We start from the raw sequence: 15,080 nt of genomic DNA on the forward strand, positions 1-15,080 counted from the left end.
GTCCAATAAAATAGAAATGGGGCTTTGCGACAGTTTTCAATCCGTCACTAGTTGTGTGAGTGAGTGACCGATGTTTAATAAGTTTTTGGGACTCAGAAAGCCCAACTAAGCCCAATTTTAAGCCCGATTGTAAGCCCATGTTGCATCAAAAGTAAAGTTTATATCCTAAGTTTTGCACAAACAAAATAAAATTAATACAAATAGGGCTCAAAAAAGATAGAATCGGTACGACTTTTAGATTTGAAAGGTTGCAACAGGATCGGGTTTTATCGGTCCTACTTTTAGTGGGTGTTTGGGATTCCTTCTCAAAAATGACTTATTAACTTATATAAGTCATAAGTGAGAAGTTAAAAATTGTGACTTCTCAAAAATGATTTCTCAACATGCAAAGCCCTCCAAAATAAGCTAACCCAAACACTCAAAAAACAACTTATTAACTTCTATAAGTCAATAAGTCAGAAGTTGCTCCAAAATAAGCTAACCCAAACACCCCCTTAGATTCGAAAGGTTGTAATAGAATCGGGCCTAAAACGGACCCAGGGCTTTTTATGAAGAGACTAAGGGGTTGTTTGGTAGCCTCTGAATGGTCATTAAGAGGCTACCTCTTAATGGAACCACTAAGAATTTTACCAATGAGAATGTAGAAGAATGTGACATGTGATTTACTATTCAGAGGTTACCTCTTAACCATTCAGACTTGAGGTTACCTCTTATTCATTCAGAGGTTTTAAACCATTAAGAGGTAGCATCTGAATGGTCATTAAGAGGCTACCAAACAGCCCCTAAGAGAGTAGGGTTAGGTCAGTTGGCCCAATTCTTGTTGGCTAGTGCTTGTGAATCTATAGTTGGCTCGCTAGAAACTCAAACCGAGTCAAGCTTAAATAAGCTCAAGCCCGGACTCGAGCTTATATTAGACCTCATTTAATATATGGCTCAAGCCCAAGTTTCACATATCAAGCTTGACTATCATTGTAAGCCTAAACGAACCCATTATTTACGTATCCTTTATTTTAATATAATAAAATATATTAAAATAATATTATTCCTATATATTAAATTGTAATAAAAATAACTAAATTATACATATTATGTTGTATATAAAAACTATAATAATATTATTTATATAAATATAAATAATTAAAAAATAGTAAACAAGCCGAACCCAATCTTGAAAACTGATCACCAACTAAGCTTAGGCTCGTGTACACAACCCAACCCAACCCAACACAAAGCAAGGCTAGTAACATAAGAGCATTCACATCCAATCCACTAAAAATATACATACATTCCACTAAAAAACAACTCATATATCAATATATTTCTACTAAAAACAAATATTTTTTCTCTCTCCTTTTCAATATATATTACATTTTCTCTCTCCTCCACTCACAACCACTTTTAATATATATTAAAAAAGTATAGGGGGTGAACAGTGTCCCCCCAAATATACAGATGAACAGTAACATTTTCTCTCTCCTCCACTCACAACCACTTTTTATACTTCTTATATTTTAAAAACTCCCCACACAGATTTTGATAGTTTGGATGAGAATGCTCTAAATGAGTTAACTTAATTCCTGACATATACATATAATCACATTAAGTACCAACAACACACAAAAAGACTATAAAAAGTATAAACTGTAACTAAATATATACAATTGCATCTTTACTAAAATCAATTATTCAACATTTTTATCCGCTACCAAACGAACCTTGTTCAAGGACTCTTTAAACGCTTGCCACGCGACTGTATAATGTTCTAACGAGGTCATACCTTCCTCGACAACTTGTAACGCCCGTTTATGCAAATGCTCAAACCGTTGAACCGGGTTTGTAACATCAACATTGTTTGAGCCGAGATCCGGTACATACATCCGTTTGAAATCTTTTCTCCATCTAGACAAAATGTATTGACTCGGGATTTCATCTATGCCGTTATGATTAAGAACACATAACGCGTGTCTACATAAATAGCCTCTAAAGTTATAACAACTGCATATGCATCGGACCTCGGTTCCTATTTTATCATACATTACTTCTAGACTTCTTATGATGTTTCCTTTGGTTTCTTGTTCGCTTATCGTGTATGTAACGATTGATCCGGTAGTGTTTGTTTGTGATATGTGAAAACAATGTGACATCATCTCGACTTCGTATTGGAAAAGTGAGAATATTTCTTTGGTGTATAGTTTGGAAAGTTGTGATTCAAACGTGCACATTGTTCTCGGCTTCGGGTTTGACTCTTTTGACTCGATATCATCAAACGCTTCTTTTTGAATCTTGTTTTGAAATACTAAATCATGCATCTCGAAAAATTCTTTTAACGAAGTTTGTTGGTGGACGTACCCGTGAAAGAAAGGAACCATGGACTCATCGGGTTGAAACGAAAACATTCCCGCGAAAAACGTGTCTTTTAAGTATACCGGGACCCACCGTTCTCGATCTTCATACAATCTATGTAGATAATCGTTGTCTCGGATCTCGAACCGTTGGATCATCTCATCCCAAGCTAATTCAAACTCGTCGACTTTTATTGTCTCGTAAATTACGTTATTAAAGACCGTCCGAAACACTTCAGAATCCAAAATTCCCGAGTTTTGAAAGATGCTTTCGATAACAAGAGGCAAACAAAAACGATGGTGGGCCCGCGGGAAGATCTCGGAAATCACACTTTGCAACGCTGTACACTGATCGGTTATTAACGTTTGCGGAGGTCGGCCCGCCATACACGTCAACCATGCTCTCAACAACCAGTTATACGTTTCTTGACTTTCGTCAGCTACTAAACCATAACCGAGCGAAATAGTTTGACCATGGTGATTGACCCCAACAAACACCACTAACGGGACTTTATAACCGTTCTTCACACACGTTGTATCGAGCGCCACCACATCTCCAAAATGCCCATATGAAGCCCGGGCCCGTGAATCGATCCAAAAGACGTTTCTTACAAAACCATCATCCGTAAAATCCATTATGTAAAAGAAATTTGGGCTTATTAACTGAGCCCGACAAAAGTAATTATTGATCACCTGTACGTCCTCTTTGTTTAGATTTAAACGTTTATTTTTCGCAAGATCGTTATCCAAGTCCCTTTCACTTGAGCTTCCGTAATATACATTATCTACAACCGGTGTTCGGTACAGCTTTATTGTTCGCACCTCCACATCAGCGTTAGTCTCCGATTTCCGCTTTAATCTGGATTCCGTTTTTTTGTGTGATTTAGCGGTTTGGGCGCGTTCAGGATCGAAGGAGTGATTGTGATCAAGTTTAACTTCATCCACCCGCCATCGATTTGAATCCGTTAACTTTAACCTAATCATTGCCAAACAACCGGTTCTGGTTTCTTTTCTTCTACTACTTGCTTCTTTTAACGTCTTGAAACCCTCACAATTGCAACAAAGAACCGCACCACGTTTTTCTTTACTGTTTCGTTTAGTCCACGAAGATTTTACTCTAATGGCGAATCCAACTGCTATAGCGTATAAATTATAGAATTTATAAGCGTCTTCATAAGAATCGAATTCCATTCCGACAACCGGTGGAAGATTGTGTTTTTCTTGATTATTAGTTTCGATCTCGAGCAATTGGATAGTTGTTGAATCGTGACCTTTGGATCCGAACTCCAGCATTTGGTCTTTATCGTCAAGATCATTGTTTTCAAACTCGAGAATTTGCTCGCTGTCGTTTTCATGATCATCGGTTTCAATATCGAGGACTAGCTCACTGTCGTTTTCCATGTCGTCGTCACCTTCGATCCCGAATAGTGACGCGGTTTCCAGTCCGAATACTTGCTCATTGTTGATCTCGTGATCGCCACCGTCATCCTCGAGAAGTTCTTCGCTTTTATCCGAATTGTCTTCCATCTTGAATGAGAATTAACCTAAACAAACAAAAACTGATTATTTTGTTTTAAAAGACATAACAATTTTATTTTATTTCTAGAGTTAAATGCCATTTTAGTCCCTGTGGTTTAGGTCATTTTGCCAGTTTAGTCCAAAGGTTTCATTTTTAACCTGTGGGTCCAAAAAGATTTCACCGTTGCCATTTTAGTCCACTGGGTTAACTTCATCCATTTTTTCTGTTAATGAGAAGGCCAATTTGGTCATTTTATATGAAATTTTGTTAACTAGAAGAGCAATTCGGCCATATAAAATGACCGAATTGGCCTTCTCGTTAATAGAAAAAATGGATGAAGTTAACCCAGTGGACTAAAATGGCAACGGTGAAACCTTTTTGGACCCACAGGTTAAAAATGAAACCTTTGGACTAAACTGGCAAAATGACCCAAACCACAGGGACTAAAATGGCTTTTAACTCTTATTTCTATATGAAGTTTCATTATACCATTAATACAATTGCTCAAAAGTATTAAAAAGATCTCTCCAACAAGGAAAGGAAGTCGATATATTATTGCTAAAGTCGACAATTAGTTGTTAACCATCCTATTGCGATCTCTAATGGGTTGTTATGCGTCTTCCTTTCTCGGTAAACGAATTAAATTTAGACCTTTAAAACCATCTTTTAATCATCCAATTCACCAAAGATTTTATAGCCGGGGTAAAGGCACAAGAAGTGTTTTGCGTCATATGAAATGATCACTCTAACTAGAAACAACATTCAATTAAAAACGGATCAAAAGGCTAAACGCTAATTTAGGGAGCATCATTCATCTCACTACACAATAGGTAATATGTATCAGGTAACTATTTCAAATTCTTAACTTAAAACCTACTCTTATTAATAAAACACCTTTCATGTTATGAACACTTTAGCAGATACCGACATCGTACATCTTTCAAAAAGCATATCCGTAAAGATCGACCCATTCACATGTCCGACTTCCCATTCATGTAACAATGCTTGAAAAAACCTAACCTAAATGCCTACAGCCTATAGAGTATAGATTGAGAACTTTAACAGCATATCCCTCAATTATACCTCCCAAACTCCATCGGTTATATATGCAGACTACCGAAACAAACCGGTTCGATTTCTATTACACGTGTTCGATCTATAGTCTGCTAGGAACTAGTTTTAGAACTTCATGCCGGTCAAATCAACAAACATAAATTAGGCATTAGCAACAAATTAGTCACCACTATACAAATGGTAAGGTGTATCAGGTATCTATTTCAAATTCTTAACTTGGAACCTACTCTTACTAATAAAACACCTTCATATTACGAGCAGAAATCAACGTAATACATCTTTCAAAAAGCATATCCTAACTCATTCGCGTGTTCGACTTCCCATTCTTGTAACGATTGACCAAACACACAAACCAGTGCATGAAAACACATAACCTGAATGCCTATATATTGCAAGTTTCAACATTATATTCCTGAATTACACCTCCATAATTTTCTGCTCTACAAACCCCATCCATTGAATATGCAGATTACAAAAACACACCTATGGTTCGATTTCTATTTTCGGCATATTCGATTAATTATAGTTTTAGAATTTCATGCCGATCAAATCAACAAACCTAAATTAGGCATTATCAACAAATTAATCATAAAAACATTACGAATTAAGTTACAATAGGTTTAGCTGCTACAGATTATCGTAAACGAGTGAGAATGCGAAACTACATCAGTTGATTGTATATAAGCAATGACGAACTCGAAGCACAAAGAGGAATCAACTCTACAAACTCTATCCATTGAATATGCAGAGTACCAAAACACAACTGCAGTTCAATTCCTATTTTCGGTGAATTCGATTAATAGTCTGCTATGAAACAGTTTCACACATTCATGCCGATCAAATCAACAAACATAAATTAGGCATTATCAACAAATTAATCATAAAAAAATTACGAATTAAGTTGCAATCGGTTTAGCTGCTACAGATTATCGTAAACGAGTGAGAATGCGAAACTAAAGCAGTTGATTGTATATAAGCAACGACGAACTCGAAGCACAAAGAGGAATCAACTCTACAAACTCTATCCATTGAATATGCAGAGTACCAAAACACACCTGCAGTTCAATTCCTATATTCGGTGAATTCGATTAATAGTCTGCTATGAAACAGTTTCACACATTCATGCCGATCAAATCAACAAACATAAATTAGGCATTATCAACAAATTAATCATAAAAACATTACGAATTAAGTTGCAATCGGTTTAGCTGCTACAGATTATCGTAAACGAGTGAGAATGCGAAACTACATCAGTTGATTGTATATAAGCAACGATGAACTCGAAGCACAAAGAGGAATCAACTCTACAAACTCTATCCATTGAATATGCAGAGTACCAAAACACAACTGCAATTCAATTCCTATTTTTGGTGAATTCGATTAATAGTCTGCTATGAAACAGTTTCACACATTCATGCCGATCAAATAAACAAACATAAATTAGGCATTATCAACAAATTATTCATAAAAACATTACGATCAAGTTACAATAGATTTAGCTGCTACAAATTATCGTAAACGAGTGAGAATGCGAAACTACATCAGTTGATTGTATATAAGCAATGATGAACTCAAAGCACAAAGAGGAATCAACTCTACAAACTCTATCCATTGAATATGCGCAGAGTACCAAAACACACCTGCAGTTCAATGCCTATTTTTGGTGAATTCGATTAATAGTCTGCTATGAAACAGTTTCACACATTCATGCCGATCAAATCAACAAACATAAATTAGGCATTATCAACAAATTAATCATAAAAAAATTACGAATTAAGTTGCAATCGGTTTAGCTGCTACAGATTATCGTAAACGAGTGAGAATGCGAAACTAAAGCAGTTGATTGTATATAAGCAACGATGAACTCGAAGCACAAAGAGGAATCAACTCTACAAACTCTATCCATTGAATATGCAGAGTACCAAAACACACCTGCAGTTCAATTCCTATTTTCGGTGAATTCGATTAATAGTCTGCTATGAAACAGTTTCACACATTCATGCCGATCAAATCAACAAACATAAATTAGGCATTATCAACAAATTAGTCATGAAAACATTACGATCAAGTTACAATAGGTTTCGCTGCTGCAGATTATCGTAAACGAGTGAGAATGTGAAATTACCACAGGCGATTGTGTATACAAGTGATGATGAATTAAAACACAAAGATGAATCGAGTAATTAACAGTTAACAGAGCGATGTAAGCAATAGAAGATGTGAATTGAAGAATCATACTCGAATACGGAGATCTAGGGTTTTCGAACAGAGGTCTCCGGTGGTCGGAGGAGCAACGGTCAGCACCGGCGGAATTTGGGAGAGTGGTTTTGTTACTTTTATTTACCCTAATAACAATCAATTGTCTGTCAACCATTATATTTGGGGTGGAGGGGGGGTAATTGTTTGGTTGAAATTACTATTAGGGTTGTTGATGAGCCGAGCCGAGTCAGGGTAAGCTCGGGCTCGGCTCGATTATAAATCGAGCTGGCTTGGTTTGGCTCGGATTTAAAACCAAACTGAAAATTTAAGCTCGGGCTCGGCTTGGTTTTAAACCGAGCTAGCTCGGCTCGGCTTGGTTTGGCTCGATTTTATAAAGAAAAATATAATATATAACTCTCAAAATTCAGTAGCCTAAAATATTATTCAATACTTCAAAAAAACATATCCAAAATAAGTTTATCCTAATACATTACAAGTTAAAATCATGTTTAACAATGAAAAACAAGTTTTACAATTTCAATGAAATACAATATTAGTTCATTTGCAAGGTAATTAAGATTCAAATATGTCATGGATATCAAATTACAAGCCTAAATATATATAAATAATAACAAGTTTTTTTTGTAATATATTATAATGTATATAATAAATATATTATGAAGAAAATAATCCGAACTAAGCCGAGCTGAGCTACCAAGCGAGCCAAACCGAGCCAACTCGGCTCATTACGAGCCGAGCCGAGTTGGGTCACTTTCTAACCGCTCGGCTCACTTTCAAACCGAGCCATATCGAGCGAGCTTTTTGGACATCCCTAATTACTATTGACGAATAGAAAGGTTGCTTTTAATGAGACTCTGGTTCGACAGTACTTTTGCATCAAGCCTTGGACATAAGGTACATACCACTCAACAATTGAGACAAACGTTTATTAGTGCATGTACTCCCTTGTCTTTCGGATATCAACGCCATCACATGATACATGATTAATCATCCCTCTTTTTTAACGTTATTTTCACAAAATTGGTAAAATAACGTTAAAATTAGTGCACCTTCACTTTTGCCACCGAGCGTCCACACATATATACATTATATGAGCATACCGCAAGCAGGGCTTAGTCAATGTAGTTTGTCAAAAATCACTATCTCGGTCCATTAGTTTAAAAATTGTCAAAACAGTCCCTGTTGTTTCACTTTCGTAACTATTACAATCCACCCACACTAACGCCATCCAGTTATTCTGTTAGTTTATTTAAAATGACCATAGTGCCTTTGTTATTAAAATTGAATTTAAAATAAATAAAGAGTTAGTTACGTTTTCCGTCCCTGTGGTTTGTTAAAAATAACCATTATAGCCCATTAGTTCTAAAAATAACCAAAACAGTACTAGTATCCTTCACTTTATTTTTCACCCTTCCCGATTCTTCAGATCCGACCACCTAATTTTCCCCATCACAATCGACATCAGAGGAAAACTTGAGGCCTACCTGAAAAACTTGAGAGGTGGAGATGAAGTTGTTAACCGCCATTGTTGGTGAGTTGAAGATGGAATTTGTGAAAGTATTGGTACTGTTTGGGCAGTTTTTAGAACTAATGGAGTGGTTATTTTAGCAAACCACGGGGACAAAAAAACGTAACGAACTCTATTTATTTTAATTTTAATATTAATAATAGGTGCATTATGGTCATTTCAAATAAACTAACAGAATATATGGATGACGTTAGTAAGGGTGGACTGTAATAGTTACGAAACTGAAACCACAGGGACTGTTTTGGCAATTTTTAAACTAATGGACCGAAATAGTGATTTTTGACAAACCACAGGAATGAAAAACGTAATTAACTCTTTTTAATAACTTTAGCTTTTTTTCATTTTTTATAAATTTAATCTCTCCTTTTATTTTTTGTGTATATAACCAGTACTAGGTTATAACCCGTGGTACCCACGGGTCGCTCTATTTTAAGGATATTAATATTTTATTAATTTTATTACAAGGGTTCTTTTTATACAATTTGTGAGGATATTTATACAATGATTCAATGTTAATCGTATATAATAATATATGCAAACAATGCAATTTATCAATGGTAATAATTACCATATAATTTTCAACATATTACCAGATAATTTTCTACGTATGTAGAATGATTCAGACCAAGATGAAAGGATGATAGCCTGACTCGATATTCTCTGGATACACATTTGATTTGAAGTGATGAATTGATATAGCATTTAGCTTGGTTAAAATCTCAAAGAGTAGCATTTCAAAAGGAATATAAACCATTGTATGAACGAATGAAACATATAATGTATTACTGAGTATAACATATATATTAACTAGATTTTGCACCGCCCGCGTTGCGGGGCACTAAGCCGAATATTTCTCTCACATAACATGTATGTATGCGTTTCGGTTACTTGTATGTACTACTCATAACACGATCTCAAAAAAATTACATTGAGTCAACCAATTAAACTAAAACACTATCATACTTTTGCTTAAAAAACAAAAACAATAGGAAAATAATAATTTTAAATAGGGGGCAAAATTGTAATTTTTCAGGATAAATGAGCGTGTTCTAGGCAAAACAATGGAACGAATAAAAATTACACTGAGTCAAACAATTAAAACAAAACACTTCAATAGTTTTGTAAAAAAAACTAAAACGATGGCATGACTGTAATTTTATACTGGGTAAAATCGTAATTTAAGTGGGAAAGCAAAGGAAAACGATGGCAAAAATGTAAATTTAAGTTGAGGGCAAAATCGTAATTTGGCTGGATGGGGGAAAAGAAAACTAATGACAAAACTGTAAATTTAAACGGGTCAAAATCGTAATTTTGAACCGAGGGAAAAATGGTAATTTTTTGATGGGAGCAAAAACATAATTTTATTTTGAACTGGGGGTAAAAACGTAATTTTGAAATGATGGCAAAATCGTAATTTTAAAGCAGAGATAAAATCGTAAATTGGTTTGGCCAATAGGGGAAAAAACAAAAGGTAAAAAATCACAAAGAAAAAAAAATCTAAAAAAAATAGGAAAAAAAAATAAAAAAAAAGTTGCAGCAGCTGAGCAAGCTGCTTGGCACTATACATGCGTTTTCATAAATGTTAGTATATAATAACCTAATTTATATAAGTAAAATGAAAATGAGCTTGAAACATAAATTCAATTTAGCCCATATCCATCGATTGAAATGGTGATTACTATTTAATAGAATTAATTAATCGATTGAAATATTTGTTCAAAGTTATTGCAAATATTCCACTTTTTCAAAATGTTGAACCGTCTATATCTTAGCAATAATTTAAAGATGTGATTTTTATATTTTAAATTATTTAAATATGAATAAGTCGATTGCAAACATAACGTTAGTTGTAGTCTTTAATTTAGAACCAATATTATATTTCAGTGACTTTTACAAAACATATATTTCGAACTATTAATTAATAGATGGGCGGTTGGTTAGAGAATTTATTAATTAAAAAATGAATTCGTAAAAATGAAATCAAAATTCCATTCATAAACCAACTAGGTTAGAACCCCGTGTATTACACGGGCTGAATAAATATAATTTTATATACTAAGTAATAAAAAAGTTACATCTTTAAAAACCCGTACATTGCAAGATTGAATAACCATGTGTATTACATGACTTAAATACGAATAATGTAATCAACTAACACACACAATTATCAATATATGTTTTTATAAAAAAAATGAACTTTGATGTAACATTTTACTTTGTTTTTTATTTATTATTAAGTTAAATTAGATGCTTGTGTATTACATAAGTTATAACATTTTACTTTATTTATTTTTTTATTAATAGGTTAGAAACTTGTGTGTTATACGTGGTTGAATCAATGTAATATTAAATAGTTATTAATAAGTAAAAAAATAGAAGACAGATTTAAGAAAAAAAAATATTAAATATATAAGAGACAAGCAAAAAAAAAAAATTATAGAGCAATAATCATTGAAATTATTATTAATAAATAACCCGTTATATTAATCAATATATTGATTGACAAAACGATCCATTTGTATTAATTATATAGATAGATTATTCAGATGTTTCTTAGCTAAAAGAACATACAAAAGTATGTAGGAATAATATATGTCATGTAAATAAGTGAGGTTGAGAGGGTTAAAAAAATTACATAGTTAGTCCAAATGTTACAAAATGAAAAGTTAATACCCTAGAAGATGATTTTAAACTATTAGTACCTAAGTCTGTTACTTTGTGCAAACCACAGGGACTAACTATATAATTAACTCGTTAAAAAATGTCGATGGAGAATACTGAAAATCATATGTATTAATATTTTATTTATATAAGAGTTAAATACATAGTTAGTCCCTGTGGTTTGCACAAAGTAACATACTTAGGTATTAACATAGTTAGTCCCTGTGGTTTGCATAAAATAACATACTTATGTACTAATAGAATGTGATTTTAAACCTACAAATAACGTGAATACCTCCAAACGTTACAAAATGAAAAGTTAATACCCTATAATGTGATTTTAAACTATTAGTACCTAATTATGTTACTTTGTGCAAATCACAGGGAGTAACTATGTAATTAACTCTTTACATAATTTAAAGATAATTTTATGTGAAGTGAATAGATTTATTTTTATATATCTTTGAATTTTAGTCTTATCATTTATTAATATCCATATAATGATTATTTTTAATTATAAAAATAAGTATTTATAATTAAGTAGGAGATAATTAAGGAGGAGATATAATGGATATATTTAATTATATAAAAATATGTATTTATAATTAAGTAGGAGATAATTAAGGAGGGAAAAGAGGCGGGAAAACAACAAAATAGATAGTTCCAATGAATGACACGTGTCCCCTATTGGTTTACTTTATTATATGTATAGATGTTACGGTTGAAGTGAAAACAAATGTGTAAACAATGGATAACACAACTGTAAAGGGTGAAATTTAATATCTTTTTATTATAAAATTATACTTATCTAAGGGTGTAGGGAGTGGTTAGACACTTTGAATAGGTAAACTCTCAAATTACCTAATCACATAGCGCTGTGTCAATTGTTTACCTAATGTTAAAAAACGTTGGCGGTGGTTTACCTAATGGGGTTTAGGTAAACTATTTAAAAAAAGGAAACATGTGTGATTGATTGAGAAGGCATGCACCCCACCACACACCCCTCTCTCTCTCTCCTTCCCTCCCTTCACCGAGTAGGTGAACCTTCACCGATTTCTCCCCCAAAATCAGTAATGTTGAACGGTAAACAAATGTGGCGGTGGTCATCGATCGGTGCCGACCACCTTTACCAACTCGACACCGTATACCCTAATTCTTTGACAATAGTTAACATAAAGTATTAAGCACAATTCCCTATAGGATATTATTTTAACTTACCTTCAAGTTGTCCACTATGAGTTATGATTTTATTATATTAGTATAGGGATCTATAAACCTTAATTTTCCTCTGGATAAGTTTCCAAGCAGTTAAGTACATAGGGGGAATCAAATAAATTATGAGTGGTTAAGGGGTGTGGGTGGTGCCAACCCACAAATCCAATACTATTACATTTTGATTCTTATAAAAACTATTTTTATACCTCACGCGCGTTATACCCACGGGTTGCTATATTTTACGGATATTAATATTTTATTAACTTTATTAAAAGGGTTTTTTTTTAATTTATGAGGACATATATACAATGATTCAATGTTAATCGTATATAATAATATAGGTTATCACCTGTGAATACTCACGGGTTGCCCATTAAAATGAGTAAACAGTGAATGTAATTTTTTTTAAATATGTACTGTGTAGGATTGAGAATAGTAAAATTTTCTTTAAAAAACAGGTAGTCTTCAAAAATAAAAACAAAAAAAACGGATGAAGTATTAGTTTAATGTATACTTTATTTAGTGGGATTCCCCTGAACAGACTCGATGTTAGATGATTGAGCTCCAATACTCAACCTCATGTTTTTTGTTAACTTTAAAACCTTGCATTCTCACCATATATATGAAGAACTCAAAGATGCATTAACAATCTGTTGTCTAGGTCAAACTGAAAGTCATCTAAAAGGGGAACACGTCAAACAAACTTACAATGAGTCAAAAGTAATTGGGGTAAAATCACAATATGGTACCTATGCTATATATTTCATATATCCCCATTGCTGGGAGTTTGCAGCGAAATTTGACAAAGGTCGCCCTAATACGCTCCAAAGTCAAACTTTGGCGTTCTACACTCTTCATTTCTTCGTCGTAGAGGGTTTCCAAGAGAAGCGGAACTGTACATCACACGTCACGCAGATATATTAGAACAACCGTACCGTCAAAATTCCACATAAAATCGTACCGAGTATTAAACATTTATGTTACAATTTTATGAATTTTATCATTTTTTATAGATCAACCCGTGTAATACACGGGTTACTAACCTAGTAAATTATTAAAATACAAAAGGATTAGTTAGTATGTAAAAGAATCAAGGTAGCAATTTAACCTATTAACAACGAAGCCTATTTACCTAAAGGATCCCTCGTATAAATTAAAAAGCAAACAAAATCAAATTCCTATACAAAAAATTGCTTAACCCACATTTATTATAAACATGTACTGTAAAATAAATATGACACTATTGTGCTCTCAAATGTAGTGAAAAGACCCCATATCTAAGCACCATTACCATCCTACCAATTATACAAATAATTCACAGATTCAAAGTTCATATATTGACATTCAACAGCAGCAAAAAAAGAGATTAAGATGAAACAAAGGAGAATCACAAGGATGCATCCTCTTCTAAGGGTTTAGGTTGGACTGGTGACTTCCATTGGTCCGCGCTCAACTGTAATAAACCAAAAAGTTCAAATGTTAACATGGGTTCGGATTGGACTGGTGGACCCACAAACGTTACGAAGCCTTATTTGTTGATCTTGTCTCCGTGTTTTCCCCCCTTCTCACAATTTCGATACTTAACAACATAAACAAATTTTGGATGTTTTCTGTAAGCTTTAAAACATTATATAGTAATAAATAAGAATCAAAGCACAAAGATTCACCTTCATTAATCTGCGATATTAGAATTACACGCCTCTCGAAAGCAAACTCACCTACATAAAACCTTAATTAGTTAAATTTTCAGCCTTTGACATAATAGTAAATTTGTAGCCTTTGAACACGAATCGCTGCATTGTTGGCCGTGATGTTCCTTAACCGGTCAGGATCATTAAAAATGTTTTGATCTCAAATGGGTCAAACAAATATTCTAGTTAAAAAGAGAACAGGTCAAACGGGTCGAAAATTGCCCAAAATCTACTTATAAAGCATACCAAGTTTATAGGATGTCTAGGGCTTAGGTTAACAATCTGACTTGCAAGACACCATTTTTGAAGTAAAGAATCAAAAAACCGAGTTAAAATTATTATAATTAAGTCAAACAAACATATAAAATAAAAATGAAAACATGAACATACCCAGTAACTATTGGCATCATCTACATTTGCAGAAAAGCTAGATAAACAAACAATCCTAAACACCCTCCAACAGTCCCATATTGACTAGCACCATCTGCTTCTATCCATCTACAATCTGCCAACGCAACAAAGAACTTTTGTGCAACAAAAAAATTATAATATTTAGTATCAAATCAGTAGTTATGAGTTCTTAGAAAATTATAATATTACTCAATAGAAAAAATACCAAAAAAATTAAATTAGTACACTAACAAAGATATCATTATCCGTAAAATGTCTCACCTTCACAAATGGACAAAAGCTGCTTAAAATGGCTATAGTCCCTCAAACATAGGTTTCTCTGTAAACGTTCCTTTCTATGACAAATAAGAACATCAAGTATAGGTTAATGGGTATGAAATCACATGTGAATCATCCACAACTCTAAATGGGTTTCGGGT

General features: G+C 33.5%; 1 protein-coding gene and 1 long non-coding RNA gene across 2 annotated transcripts; both read right to left on the minus strand.

The window, feature by feature from the left end:
- Nucleotides 1-1,546: 1,546 nt before the first annotated feature.
- LOC110910177 (protein FAR1-RELATED SEQUENCE 8) lies at nt 1,547-7,295 on the minus strand. Its single transcript, XM_022154891.2, has 2 exons — nt 7,174-7,295; nt 1,547-3,886 (listed from the first exon to the last, which is right to left on the minus strand). Exon 2 carries the CDS (start codon nt 3,867-3,869, stop codon nt 1,683-1,685), a length of 2,187 nt encoding a protein of 728 aa, XP_022010583.1. The 5' UTR covers nt 3,870-3,886; nt 7,174-7,295; the 3' UTR covers nt 1,547-1,682.
- A 5,887-nt stretch (nt 7,296-13,182) lies between these two features.
- Nucleotides 13,183-14,759, minus strand: LOC110910170. Its single transcript, XR_004870529.1, has 3 exons — nt 14,641-14,759; nt 14,227-14,277; nt 13,183-13,452 (listed from the first exon to the last, which is right to left on the minus strand). It is a non-coding gene; the product is annotated as an uncharacterized LOC110910170 (long non-coding RNA).
- Between the last annotated feature and the right edge of the window lie 321 nt (nt 14,760-15,080).

This window comes from Helianthus annuus, chromosome 2 (genome assembly GCF_002127325.2).
Source record: "Helianthus annuus cultivar XRQ/B chromosome 2, HanXRQr2.0-SUNRISE, whole genome shotgun sequence".
Lineage (NCBI taxonomy): Eukaryota > Viridiplantae > Streptophyta > Magnoliopsida > Asterales > Asteraceae > Helianthus > Helianthus annuus.